Here is a 14491-nt window from a genome sequence, read left to right as displayed (position 1 = left end):
CTGGTACCTTCGGAAGGTGGAGTCTTTTTTAAGAATAATCACCCCTGGAGAAATAAGTGTCCTGGTTGACTGACCGCTGTCACAAGAAGAGGGTCATAAATTGTCAGCAGGCCCCCTGGCCAGAAGATGATGTAACACCCCTAAGACCTCTGTATACATTTGTATGAAGCACCTGACTTTGATAAAAGTCAGGACTGCTGACCCTGCATGACTTTTGCATAACATCTCAGTGTATAAAAGTAGACCATGGAAAATAAAGAATTGGGATCAGTTCCTCGAAATACTGGTCTCCCCATGTCGCTCTCTCTCTCAAACTCTGGCTGCGTCTCCATCTGGAGCACGGAACCCACCAAGCTTACTAATTTTGCGCGGGCTTCTAAGATCTGACTGGGGAGGCCTCAGTGTCTCCTCTCCTTTGGGAGAACGGAAGGACGCCTGCGGCCTACGTAAGTGATGCAAACTTCTTGTCTTGAAGTTTTATTGGTCTCCCGCATAAACCAAGCTACTCAGCTTCTTTTCTCCACTGAATTTTCCTACTGAGCTATCCTCATTCTATTACTCTTTACATCTCTAATTAATATCTAACTGAAGCTATTGTATCCTGATCCTCGCCGACGCCGTCCCCACTTCGAAATCCCTGGATCAGCCGGGGATGGACCTCGGCATTTATGGGAAAAAAAATCTTTTTGAAGATTATTTCAATTTAATCAGGATTGAAAGTATTTAAACTTTGACCCTTATAATCCTAAGTGAAGGGCTTAGGTGTCAATAGTGGTAATGAATCCACCTGCCAATGCAATAGTCACAGGTTCTATCTCTGTGTTGGGATGATCCCCTGGAGTAGGAAATGGCAACCCTCTCCAGTATCCTTGCCTGGAAAATTCCAGGACAGAAAAGGCTGGTGGGCTACAGTCCATGGGGTCGCAAAAAGTTGGGCATGACTGAGCATGAGCACATACACACACACATTCTGAGTAAAAGAAGTAACTTTAGTTTTAATATTGTACTTAATTGAAAATATACAGAAGGAAACAATATAAATAAACAAGAAAAGAATATGGAGAGTCTGATGTCCTGTGGTCTTCCTTAATAAGAACTCACTTTCAAGAGACTATAATCTCCTCAACACAAAGCTTTCTACCAAGGATCCTAATAAGATTCTGAGAAAATTCACACTTAAACAATATGCCACTAAAACCAAAACAAGGTATTACCAGCTCTACAAAAGGTTGGTTTCTATCTGATGAGTCATTTCTAAAATGATGAAAGTTTTTCAAGTGCTTTCTATTCAAGCTGGAAAATATATAAAGGCAAGAATCATTTACAAAGCAGGATGACTGAGAAATTTCACTTCATTTTATACATCCTTGTTTGACTCTATGCAAACATCAAACTAAGGATGGCAAAAATGAGTTTCTCTTCCTACATATTAATACTAACTTTTTCTTTGCTTTCTCAAGGCATTTCACTTTCAGCATCCAAGTCGATAAGAAATTTAGATGATGACATGGTATTTAAAACGTTGAGGCTGGGGAAAGCCTTTCAGAAGGAAGATACCGCAGAAAAATCAATTGTTGTTCCTTCCCTGGAGCAATATAAAAATGATGAGAGCAGTTTCATGAATGATGAAGAAAACAAAAATTCAAAGGTAAGTGATAATGCGACTTGTCCTTTATTTCAATGGAAATTTGAATGATCTTTATGAATCCTTTGAAAGTAAAGTTGATACTTTTATAAGCAGAAGCACGTGAAAAAAAGTTACAGTATGCATTAGAACAATTAAACAAATTTCATACATACCAGGTTGTTCTTCCATTCTGGGAAATATCTCTTATTCAAAAAGTTTTTATTCCCTGAAAATCTTGTATCTAAAGTATTTCTTAAAGGGTAAAAACAGTGCAGGGCATATTTAAATTGATCAATAAGAATATTACACAATTGTATTATAGTTCCATTCCAAATAGAACAGTTAAAACACAAATCAACCTTTTCTTTACAGAATGCAGGTTCCAAACATAATTTCTTAAATCATGGCCTGCCACTGAATCTGGCTATAAAACCTTATCTTGCACTAAAAGGATCTGTAGCTTTTCCAGCTGAGAATGAAGTTCAAAATACTGAATCAACACAAGAAAAAAGAGAAATTGGGGATGAAGAAAACTCAGCTAAATTTCCTATAGGAAGGAGAGATTTTGACAGTGAGTAGTTTTTTTAAAATTGAATTCTTATACCTTAATATCATAAAATAGAACTTTGAATTTAATGGAATTTGGGTCCAATCATAACAAAATCAAACAAGACCATGATTCAACTTGTACTTGATACTAAGTGACTCTTGCAAAAGATGTGAAATTAAAAAGTATTTAATTAGTTATTACAATTGTAATTTACTCAGATTTAGCTATACTAGATCCATTCTTTTATTTCTAATCAACTTTGTGTGATACTAGTCTTCTAAACAATTTTGTTTTTCCTTCAGTGCTTAGGTGTATGCTGGGAAGAGTCTATCGACCTTGTTGGCAAGTCTGATGCCTGTTGGTCCACATCATCATTTAAAAAGAAAGCAAAATCATTTAATTGCCTCTCGGGAAAAAAGCCCTTAATGTTGCTATGACTTGTATTATTTTAAATGTCTGTTTTAAAAGAAAGTGGTATTGTTATGCCTAAATGATTGCTTTACTTGTGCATTAAACTTTATGAATTTTATGCATAATTATGACTTACTAGTATTTTTTAAAACAATGCTTAACATGCTAACCATACGTACACTGCAGACCAAAATAATAAAGCACTATAACTTACACCTTCATTGCTTAAAAATTAAGTAGAAGAATTTGGTAAATGGTTTTATATATATATATATATATATATATATATATATATATATATATATATATATATATATTTATATACACACACAAACCTGAAGAACATAAAAGATAATTTCATAGTCTAAAAAACTGAGTCAACTTTGTCTGGCCAGTAATCAATTTGTCCTTGGTGGTACATCTATTGCTTTTTGCAACTCTGAGTAGTTTGCCATCCAATTTATTCTGCAAATCTTTTGATGTCTTAGGTATCTTAACAATTTTGTGTTGAAGTGGTTCATTTCCATTATCACAGAGAATATTTTCATCATCCAAATCCACCTGTTTCCTTTTTGAGCTTGTATTTCCTGTCAGACTACTTGATTTTCTTGCTACTTTTTCTTTTTCACTTCTGCCCAGATGAACATTTCCAGAACTTGTTCCAATTGTTGGTCTTCCAACAGAAGAATTTACACCTTCTGTTATGCAAGATGAAAAGAGGAAAGAAATTACATAATACTTAAAATTATTACACATGAGATTTTATAAACTTTTAAAGTAAAGAATATTTTAAAATTTATGATTTACAATCAAATATAAATTACATTACTAACAGATACAGCAATATTACTATCACATTTCTTTTCATTTTACCGTTTCACTTTTCATCCCTACAAACAATAAATTTGCTTTGTCTGAATGCACAACACAATCCTTAAATGCTACTACAAGTAATTTCTTAAATACATTTAACTAAATCAAACTAAGTCCTAATTCTATATACCAATTTGTACTTAGATATAACTTTTAAAATAAACTCAAGTCTTTAAAAATATAAACTTTTACATTACAAAAAAAAAAATCTAGTTTTACTTAAGTTAAAACCATCAGTACACTAGAATTAAATTGTTATTCAATTGTTCAATTAGGTCAATTACCAGAAAGGTCATTTTCCATGTGAAGAACACACAAAGGCTCTGATGCTGAATTAACATTATTCCATTTATCCTTGCTTATCATGCAGTCATCTTTATAAGTACAGGCAAACTGAGATCTAATTGAGGTTTGCTTCATCTGGTAACAAGAAAGAAGAAGAAAATATGCAATTTGCCCTTTATTTTTACTTACTTTTTCATCTATATAGAAATATACTCTGTAGTAATTGAGGTACCATAAAAATTTCCCTTAAAAATTTCATTATCTATTGGGAACTTTTAATCCTTAATATTCCATAGTTTGCAAACTCATTCACTGCTACAATTAGCTTTTTTTTTCCCCAGTAATATCAGTTTTGTATATGTTTTTGATAATTTTTGTAAAAGCTTACCAAATCAATTATAAACTCTACAAAGGCCTTTGTTACACATTCCTATGTCCAAGTTGCCTTAGAAAGTGGATTTTACTGTAAGTTTAATAATGACATACATGATATACATAATCCTAGAAAAATAGAAGCTTTTAATCTTAACAAATTAACACAGTAAACTCTTTTAGGGAAAAAAAAGAAATTAGAGAAACTAAGGAAGGGAGAGACACTAGGATGAAATAGAGAAATAGGAGAAGGTAAAAGAAGCAAAAATAGGCAACTAACAAAGAAACAAGATAAAACAGTGCTGAATGAAAGGCTTTATTTCTTAATTAAAAACTTGAATATTTACAAAATTAAGAAATAAGATGGGCTTCTCTGGTGGCTCAGTAGTAAAGAATCTGCCTGCAATGCAGGAGACGTGGAATCGATCCCTGGGTTGGGAAGATCCCATGGAGAAGAAAATGGCTGCCCACTCCAGTATTCTTTCCTGGGAAATGCCATGGACAAAGAAACCTGCAGGCTACCGTCCACAGGATTGCAAGAGTCAGACAGGACTTAGTGACTAAACAACAACAAACAAGAAGATCTGACCAAGTGATTTAATAGCTGAGTATTCAAAGTATACTCCTGTAATTATCTTAAAACATGAGAAACAGGAGAAAATTAGAAGGCTAAATTTAATTCTTAAGCACTGAAAAGGATGTCAAGAAAATACTTTTGGAAATGCATTCTGTAAACATAAAACCAGTGGCTGTTTTAAGAAGAGGAATTAATTTCAAAACAAAGTAATCTACACAGATAATGCAAATTTCAACAATTGCAGCTGCTGTATAATGCCATTTAGTTATTATAATAGTGAGATTTCTCCAAATAATTAGAAATCATCTCAAATCCTTTTCAGAAATAGACAAGTTTAAATTTCAAATACATGATTAAATAAAGAGGACTTCAACAATTCAAAAATTAATACTTCAAAGTATAACTAAATCATGCTGAACAAAGCTCACAGAGCATATATTGATACATTTCACGAAGTCTAAAACAGCAAGATTTTATATTATATATTCAGTAATTATATATTGTGTTTTATATTCAGAGAGATAACTGCATTAACCCCCTCTGATGTTTGCAGAGATAATGGCAATGAAACCCACTGACTATAATTTAGAAGAAATGAGAATAGTCCCCAGTCCAGCTGCTTCATAAAAGCAAGTTTTCTCAGGATGACAAATTTTATATCTTTTTGAGTAATGGTATTTATGAGAGCCTCTAGCTCCCAGAACACTAAAAATTATGTTTAATTTGCTTGAAGATTCAGACAATTAGAATTTATCTTCCATTTAAGCACAAAAATACACAACATTGAAAAAATGTGAAAATGTAAAAGATCAAAAACTATGTTTTTAAAAAGTGAAATACAGTAGGCTTTGACAATGGATGGAGCTATAGTGCAAGATCTTCATGAATCCACAAGAATGCAACTACTCTCAAATAGGTTCTACCATGAGATGCCCTAAAATACAACTGAAGGCTTTAACTAGGGATTTAACTTTAATCCCTTTCTGGATAGTATTAATTTCATAAGTAGAGAATTAAAACAATTAGTAAAACTATTAAAATAAATAGTTAATAAAATAAAATTTATATTACATATCATTACTGTAGCAAATTATCCAAAAACTTTTACTTCCATCTACAAAACCAATACTGTTAATATATTTTTATACAATGTTTCTTTCATTTCACCAAGGTAACTGCCTATATAGAAAATTATAAATTTATTGCTTGCAAAGAGTTATAAAGAGTATGGTAAGACCATGAAAGCAAACAGACGCTAAGTGACTGGCAAGGAGCACTCCCATAATATCCAAATAGTGATGGCACCTACAGGTGGCTTGAGGGACTTCAACCTCCCACCGAAAAACCTTCATCAGTACCACTTATGTATGCGTGCTTAGTCACTCAGAAGTGTCAGATTCTTTGCGACTCCATGGACTGTAGCCCTCCAGGGTCCTCCGTTTATGAGATTCTCCAGGCAAGAATACTGGAGTGGGTAGCCATTCCCTTCTCCAGGAGATCTTCCTGACCCAGAGATCAAATCCAGGTATCCTGCAGGCAAACCCATGATCTGCAGGCAGATTCTTTACCGTCTGACCAGGGAAGCCCTAGTATCACTCATAAAACACTCTACATAAAAAGACAATAATTATATTATTGAACACAGACAACTGACATTGTCTCTTATACTTCATATGAATCTTACACTTCATATGAATAAAAATTTCTTTAGAAAGTTATTTTTACTAATTTTAAACTTACATCTGAGTAAAAACCTCTTTTTGCTATATAAATACAGTTGTAAAATAAGTTCAATAGCCCTCTTGACAACTAGATTTCTTCTCTTCAGGCCTCCAATAGAAATTCTCTAGTCCTTAGCCAGAGTAGGCCAGTTTCAGAAAACTAGAGTTATAAGGCAATGGATTCTTAAAACACTGATAACAAGTTGATATGAGAAAGGAAATTAGTTAGCCACTATATTTACCACGAAAAACATTATTTATAAACATAACAAAATACAAGAGAGAACCATAATGGTGCTATGGTAATATTGCAATATTTATATCCAAAACTGAAAGTAGTTATATTGAGGATATTTTTTTTTTTTTTGGTAAGAGATTCTATGTGAGTTTTTTCTCTGCCCTGTACAAATATCTTTTTAAATCAATTATCACTTATTAAGTTCCAACTATGTAACAGGCACACAGAATACTAGACTACTAGGATGGCTTCTATAATCACAAAGACACTCTACTTATAAAATGTGCTGTTGACACACAGCTGGAAGAAATAATAAATTGGATAACAGAATCAAGACTGAAAAGATCTCAGAAGGCTAAAACAATAAGTAGAAAATAGCAAAATGAAAATGAATGAGGATAAACAAAGTCCTATATTTAAGTTCAAAATACCAATTACAGATGTACAGGATGAGAATCTGACTTAAAAACATATGAAAAAGACCCACAGATTTTAATTGATCATGAACTTCACTGAAGCCAACACTGTGATATTGAACTAAGAAATGCACATAAAAAGACAAGATGATATGATGCAAAAGGCATCAGATTTGCCGTCAAAAGACCTGGCTTCTTATACTGGCCCTATCACTTACTAACTAGATGATCTTGGGTAAACCTAAAAATCTCTCACTTATCCACACATAAATGGGAATATTTGCCTCACAGAGTTGTCGAGATTAAGTGAAGTGAAAAATATGAAAGAGTTATATATAACTCTATATAGAGAGAGTTATATATAACTCTAAAGATATATGTAGATACTATATAGTTACTAATGTAGTAACACATAAAGTTACTATAGAGTAGTATAGAGTAGGAAATTTCCTATAGAGTAGGAAATCTGTTGAATTAGGTTTCTCAGGACCCAGTCAACTCTAAAATGATTCTAGGAATGTAGTTCAAAAAATGAATTTACAGTCAGCTTCTTCATTTTAGTTATTAATACAATACAAGCTACACTGACTTGTATTTATAACTTAAAAGAGATTGCTTTTCCTTTGTTCATAAAAGTTGAATTTTTCTGCACCAGATTAGTGGCTACATAGAACTCAGATTACTTCCTGTTGCAAATTTTCCAAATCTCTCTGTGTATTTGATTTGGAATCACAAATAAGCAAAACAATTCCCTTCTGAAAGTGCTTTTGAAGTACTAAACAACTAAGAATAATGTTCAGATTCATACATGGCTGTTAAAATCATTTTATGTTCAAGTCACATGAGAGAAAAGGATTCAAAGTTTTCCTTTGTAGAGTGATTTCCCCTCTTTGGAAAGATTTCTATCCACAGTAAAATTGCAATGAACTTCAAACCTGCCAAGAATTGGAAAAGTCCTTTTGCCACAACTTTTTTTAAAACTGAAATTATTAGTAGGTTCCCAGTTTAAGGAAAATAGTACTTCACAAAGGAAAGCCTGACTCCAGTTAAATTAAGACAAATGAGTCAAAATATTGAAAAGTCATAGAAACTTCCAGTTAGCTGTATTAATAAGAGAATAAAATTTCTAAGCCCACATTATACAGATATATTTCATTAACAAGTTTGGAAATTACTCAACATACTTATTTGACATATAACTACTCAAAATTTATCATTTCACTCTTACAATACCACATTTTCAAAAGAAAAGAGATCTGCTATGATTTTTTTTAAATAATTTTCTTTATTTATTTTTGATTGTGCTGGGTCTTTGTTGCTGCAGGCTTGTCTCTAGTTGTGGTGAGTGGGGCTACTCTCTAGTAGCAATGAGAGGGCTTCTCATGGTAGTGGCTTTTCTTGGTGAGGAGGACAGGCTATATAGGGCTCCTGGGCTCTAGTGCACAGGCTTAAATGTTGTAGCACATGGACTTAGTTGCTCCATGGCATGTGGGATTCTCCCAGGTAAGGGATCACACCTGTGTCTCCTGCACTGGCAGGCAGATGCTTTACCACTGAGCTACCAGGAAAGCCTGAGATTTGCTATCCTTAGTGAAATATGAACTTGTGAGTATATCAAATGATCCATTTCTTCATCAATAAAATTCCACTTAACTTTGCTAAATAATGGTAAGATAATATTATGACCTAGGTAATAGCATGATATTTTTATGACTCCTTATTATAATTACTATGCCTTCATTTACTCTTTAGAAACAGCACAAACTTTGAAGCTGTTATTGTTCAGTCACCAAGTCCTATCTGACTCTTTGCAACCCCATGGACCGCAGCACACCAGGCTTCCCTGTCCCTCACCATCTCCAGGAGTTTGCCCAATTCACGTCTATTGAACTGGTGATACCTTCCAACCATCTCATCCTCTATTGCTCTCTTCTCCTTCTGCCTTCAATCTTTCCCAGCATCAGGGTCTTTTCCAATGAGTCGGCTCTTGGCATCACGTGGCCAAAGTATTGGAGCTTCAGCAACAGTCCTTCCACTGAGTCTTCAAGGTTGATTTCCTTTAAGATTGACTGGTTTGATTTCCTTGCTGTCCAAAGGACTCTCAAGTCTTTTCCAGCACCACAGTTCAAAAGCATCAATTCTTCAGCACTCTGCCTTCTTTATGGTCCAATTCTCACATCCATACGTGACTTCTAGAAGTTTTACATCTAAATACAATCCTTACTCTGATACTTACTAGGTATATGGACTGTAAAATAATGCCTTTTAGACTTCAGCAAGGATTAACTGGAATGAGGTATATAAAATGTCTAGTATAACACTTAGAAGGTACACAATAAATCCCATCCTCATTCCTTCAGTCAAAATGCGTTCAAATTTTAGTTCAAACAAATATAAACATCCCATATCCATTCTAATGAAAAATACTGTTCAGTCACCTTCTTAAAGAGACTTGTACTGATCATTCTCTTTAGAACCAAAACACACACAAAGGGACATACTCTCCTTATAACCCTTCCCAGCTTTATTTCCCTCCATAGCACTGATAACCATCTAATACATTGATACAATATAATTATCTTATTTATTTTCTGCCTCTCCCAACTAAAAGGTAAGCTCCATGAACAAAACCTTAGTTTGCCAACCGATGGTGTGCTCTGGTCCTCTTATGATGCTCTTCATCCCACAGGGTGAGGAGTTAAGAGACTATGACCTCACTTTATAGATCCTGTTCCAAGTATCTAAGGGCCCCAGAATTCCTTGCTCAAACTGCCAAGGGGCTGGGCCAGCATTGGCCTCTTCCTCTAGGAAGGGCTTACTGCTTATGACAAGGGTGTTGGGGAAACATGTGTATGTTTCTGGGTGGAGGGTCTCTAAGAGCAGGGAACAGAACCAGGATTAAAGGAATTGTAGGGGCAGATCAGAACCCACTCCAGTGTTCTTGCCTGGAGAATCCCAGGGACAGGGGAGCCTGGTGGGCTACCATCTATGGGGTTGCACAGAGTCAGACACGACTGAAGCGACTTAGCAGCAGCAGCAGCAACAGGGGCAGACCAGAGATTTCCATTTATATTCTTGCACCCCAGTCCCATAAATACTGGGGGAAGACTTGTCCATCAGAGCAGGGCAGGGAGTGTCTGTTTTGTTTGCAGATGTATTTCCAATTCTTAGGACAGAGCCTGGTACTCAGCAGGCATTTAATACATGTTTGTTGAGTGAATTAAGTAAAATTATAACAGACGCTAACAGGTGTAGGCATCCGCTGCATCATGGAAAAAACCAAGAGAGTTCCAGAAAAACATCTATTTCTGCTTTATTGACTATGCCAAAGCCTTTGACTGTGTGGATCTCAATAAACTGTGGAAAATTCTGAAAGAGATGGGAATACCAGACTACCTGACCTGCCTCTTGAGAAATCTGTATGCAGGTCAGGAAGCAACAGTTAGAACTGGACATGGAACAACAGACTGGTTCCAAACAGGAAAAGGAGTACATCAAGGATGTATATTGTCACCCTGCTTATTTAACTTATATGCAGAGTACATCATGAGAAACGCTAGACTGGAAGACACACAAGCTGGAATCAAGATTGCCGGGAGAAATATCAATAACCTCAGATATGCAGAGGACACCATCCTTATGGCAGAAAGTGAAGAGGAACTAAAAAGCCTCTTGATGAAAGTGAAAGTGGAGAGTGAAAAAGTTGGCTTAAAGCTCAACATACAAAACATGGGCCAAAGAACTAAATAGACATTTCTCCAAAGAAGACATACAGATGGCTAACAAACACATGAAAAGATGCTCAACATCACTCACTATCAGAGAAATGCAAATCAAAACCACTATGAGGTACCATTTCACACCAGTCAGAATGGCTACGATCCAAAAGTCTACAAGCAATAAATGCTGGAGAGGGTGTGGAGAAAAGGGAACCCTCTTACACTGTTGGTGGGAATGCAAACTAGTACAGCCACTATGGAGAACAGTGTGGAGATTCCTTAAAAAACTGGAAATAGAACTGCCTTATGATCCAGCAATCCCACTGCTGGGCATACACACTGAGGAAACCAGAAGGGAAAGAGACATGTGTACCCCAGTGTTCATCGCAGCACTGTTTCTAATAGCCAGGACATGGAAGCAACCTAGATGTCCATCAGCAGATGAATGGATAAGCTGTGGTACATATACACAAAGGAGTATTACTCAGCCATTAAAAAGAATACATTTGAATCAGTTCTAATGAGGTGGATGAAACTGGAGCCTATTATACAGACTGAAGTAAGCCAGAAAGAAAAACACCAATACAGTATACTAACGCATATATATGGAATTTAGAAAGATGCTAACAATAACCCTGTGTACGAGACAGCAAAAGAGACAGTGATGTATACAACAGTCTTATGGACTCTGTTGCAGAGGGAAAGGGTGGGAAGACTTGGGAGAATGGCATTGAAACATGTATAAGATCATGTATGAAACGAGTTGCCAGTCCAGGTTCGACACATGATACTGGATGCTTGGGGCTAGTGCACTGGGATGACCCAGAGGGATGGTATGGGGAGGCAGGAGGGAGGAGGGTTCAGGATGGGGAACACATGTATACCTGTGGCGGATTCATTTTGATATTTGGCAAAACTAATACAATCTGTAAAGTTTAAAAATAAAATAAAATTTTTTTTAAAAATCAAAAAAAAAAAAAAAGCTCAACATTCAGAAAATGAAGATCATGGCATCTGGTCCCATTACTTCATGGGAAATAGATGGGGAAACAGTGGAAACAGTGTCAGACTTTATTTTTCTGGGCTCCAAAATCACTGCAGATGGTGACTGCAGCCACGAAATTAAAAGACGCTTACTCTTTGGAAGGAAAGTTATGACCAACCTAGATAGCATATTCAAAAGCAGAGACATTACTTTGCCAACGAAGGTCCGTCTAGTCAAGGCTATGGTTTTTCCTGTGGTCATGTATGGATGTGAGAGTTGGACTGTGAAGAAGGCTGAGCACTGAAGAATTGATGTTTTTGAACTGTGGTGTTGGAAAAGACTCTTGAGAGTCCCTTGGATTGCAAGGAGATCCAACCAGTCCATTCTGAAGGAGATCAGCCCTGGGATTTCTTTGGAAGGAATGATGCTGAAGCTGAAACTGCAGTACTTTGGCCACCTCATGCGAAGAGTTGACTCATTGGAAAAGACTCTGATGCTGGGAGGGATTAGGGGCAGGAGGAGAAGAGGATGACAGAGGATGAGATGGCTGGATGGCATCACTGACTCGATGGATGTGAGTTTGAGTGAACTCCGGGAGTTGGTGATGGACAGGGAGGCCTGGCATGCTGCGATTCATGGGGTCGCAAAGAGTCGCACACAACTGAGCGACTGAACTGAACAGGTGTATGTGAGCAGAAGGTATGAGGTAATAGAAACCAAGAGGAAGCAAAAGCTTAGAGGTAGAAAAAAAGATGTTCAGAGAGTAAAGAAACCACAGGGTACAGAAATGAGAGAAGTAGACTGGTAAAGAACAGCTAAATTACCCTAAGGACAAAAGCTCTGAAATAGAAAAACAGGTACAGAGTAAACTCTACTCTGTTCAGTATAGTAAAACCATTTGGTACAGAAACAAGAGAGAGATATACATGCACAGAAGAGTTATATCACATTCAAGTGGAGAGAACCATGCAGCTAAAGTCCTTAAGCCCCATTGTATCCACCATTCCTTTCAAGTTCTTCAATATTCCGCCTTTCTTAGGTTCTCATGTACATATCCTTACAATAAGCCCTACAAAAAATAACTGTTCCTTAAAACCACAAAAGCCACACCTTCCTTAATCTTCCCCACATTATTTATTCACTCTTTTTGTACACTACCGAATATACAGCTTCTTTATACTAGTAAATAAATCTAATAATTTCATCGGGTTGTTTGCTCAGCCTGAAATGCTCTCTTCCATTCTCTCTTCTTATTTAAATTCTATTTATTCTAGTCTCTCGTGGTCAGACACCATTTCTTAGTCTTATAAAGGGTTTCTAGTTATTGCATTTGCGTGTATCTTTAATCTACTAGAACTGCAACTATTTAATATGCTGGAGCTAATTAATTAAAATTCAGTTCAGTCGCTCAGTCGTGCCCGATTCTTTGTGACCCCATGAATTGCAGCATGCCAGGCCTCCCTACCATCACCAGCTCCCGGAGTTCACTCAAACTCATGTCCATCTAGTCGATGATGCCATCCAGCCATCTCATCCTCTGTCGTCCCCTTCTCCTCCTGCCCCCAATCCCTCCCAGCATCAGAGTCTTTTCCAATGAGTCAACTCTTCGCATGAGGTGGCCAAAGTACTGGAGTTTCAGCTTTAGCATCATTTCTTCCAAAGAAATCCCAGGGCTGATCTCCTTCAGAATGGACTGGTTGGATCTCCTTGCAGTCCAAGGGACTCTTCAAGAGTCTTCTCCAATAACACAGTTCAAAAGCATCAATTCTTCAGTGCTCAGCCTTCTTCACAGTCCAACTCTCATATCCATACATGACCACTGAAAAAACCATAGCCTCAACTAGACAGACCTTCGTTGGCAAAGTAATGTCTCTGCTTTGAATATGCTATCTAGGTTGGTCATAACTTTCCTTCCAAGGAGTAAGTGTCTTTTAATTTCATGGCTGCAGTCACCATCTGCAGTGATTTTGGAGCCCCAAAAAATAAAGTCTGACATTGTTTCCACTGTTTCCCCATCTATTTCCCATGAAGTGATGGGACCAGATGCCATGATCTTCGTTTTCTGAATGTTGAGTTTTAAGCCAACTTTTTCACTCTCCTCTTTCACTTTCATCAAGAGGCTTTTTAGTTCCTCTTCACTTTCTGCCATAAGGGTGGTGTCATCTGCATATCTGAGGTTATTGATATTTCTCCCGGCAATCTTGATTCCAGCTTGTGCTTCTTCCAGCCCAGCGTTTCTCAGGATGTATTCTGCATGTAAGTTAAATAAGCAGGGTGACAATATACAGCCTTGACGTACTCCTTTTCCTGTTTGGAACCAGTCTGTTGTTCCATGTCCAGTTCTAACTGTTGCTTCTTGACCTCCATATAGGTTTCTCAAGAGGCAGGTCAGGTAGTCTGGTATTCCCATCTCTTTCAGAATTTTCCACAGTTTATTGAGATCCACACAGTCAAAGGCTTTGGCATAGTCAATAAAGCAGAAATAGATGTTTTTCTGGAACTCTGTTGCTTTTTTGATGATCTAGAGAATGTTGGCAATTTGATCTCTGGTTCCTCTGTCTTTTCTAAAACCAGCTTGACCATCTGGAAGTCCACGGTTCACATATTGCTGAAGCCTGGCTTGGAGAATTTTGAGAATTACTTTATTAGCGTGTGAGATGAGTGTAATTGTGCAGTAGTTTGAGCATTGTTTGGCATTGCCTTTCCAGTCCCGTGGC

The 14491-nt window shown here is 36.6% G+C and overlaps 2 protein-coding genes across 4 annotated transcripts in view; one reads left to right on the top strand and one right to left on the bottom strand.

The window, feature by feature from the left end:
• Positions 1-976: 976 nt before the first annotated feature.
• Positions 977-14491, bottom strand: part of PARPBP (PARP1 binding protein) — a 68446-nt gene continuing 54931 nt past the window's right edge. The window contains exons 10-12 of one of the 2 annotated variants that reach the window (XM_024992520.2): positions 3746-3881; positions 3150-3286; positions 977-1585 (exon numbers count right to left, since the gene is read on the bottom strand). In XM_024992520.2, the coding sequence (XP_024848288.1) occupies positions 1568-1585; positions 3150-3286; positions 3746-3881 (291 nt within the window). In that variant the 3' untranslated portion in view covers positions 977-1567. Of the gene's footprint in view, positions 1586-1649; positions 3287-3745; positions 3882-14491 lie in introns of those variants that run through there. The other variant, XM_002687638.6, reaches the window with a different exon arrangement.
• PMCH (pro-melanin concentrating hormone) lies at positions 1365-2530 on the top strand. Of its 2 annotated transcripts, NM_001080240.1 has the most exons (3): positions 1365-1648; positions 2000-2198; positions 2480-2530. In NM_001080240.1, exons 1-3 carry the CDS (start codon positions 1400-1402, stop codon positions 2527-2529), a joined length of 498 nt encoding a protein of 165 aa, NP_001073709.1. In that variant the 5' UTR covers positions 1365-1399; the 3' UTR covers position 2530. The 2 variants fall into 2 exon arrangements, with proteins under 2 accessions (NP_001073709.1, XP_059742211.1); XM_059886228.1 differs by lacking the exon at positions 2480-2530 and having other exon boundaries at positions 1400-1648; positions 2000-2206.

This window comes from Bos taurus, chromosome 5 (genome assembly GCF_002263795.3).
Source record: "Bos taurus isolate L1 Dominette 01449 registration number 42190680 breed Hereford chromosome 5, ARS-UCD2.0, whole genome shotgun sequence".
Classification (NCBI taxonomy): domain Eukaryota; kingdom Metazoa; phylum Chordata; class Mammalia; order Artiodactyla; family Bovidae; genus Bos; species Bos taurus.
Note: the sequence above shows the minus strand (reverse complement) of the source record. Positions and strands in the feature narration are given on the sequence as shown.

Coding starts and splice junctions, on each gene's coding strand:
- PMCH (NM_001080240.1), top strand. CDS start 1,400: ATGGCAAAAATGAGTTTCTCTTCCTACATATTAATACTAACTTTTTCT. Junction 1,649..1,999: donor AAGAAAACAAAAATTCAAAG/GTAAGTGATAAT, acceptor TTTTCTTTACAG/AATGCAGGTTCCAAACATAA. Junction 2,199..2,479: donor AGGAAGGAGAGATTTTGACA/GTGAGTAGTTTT, acceptor TTTTTCCTTCAG/TGCTTAGGTGTATGCTGGGA.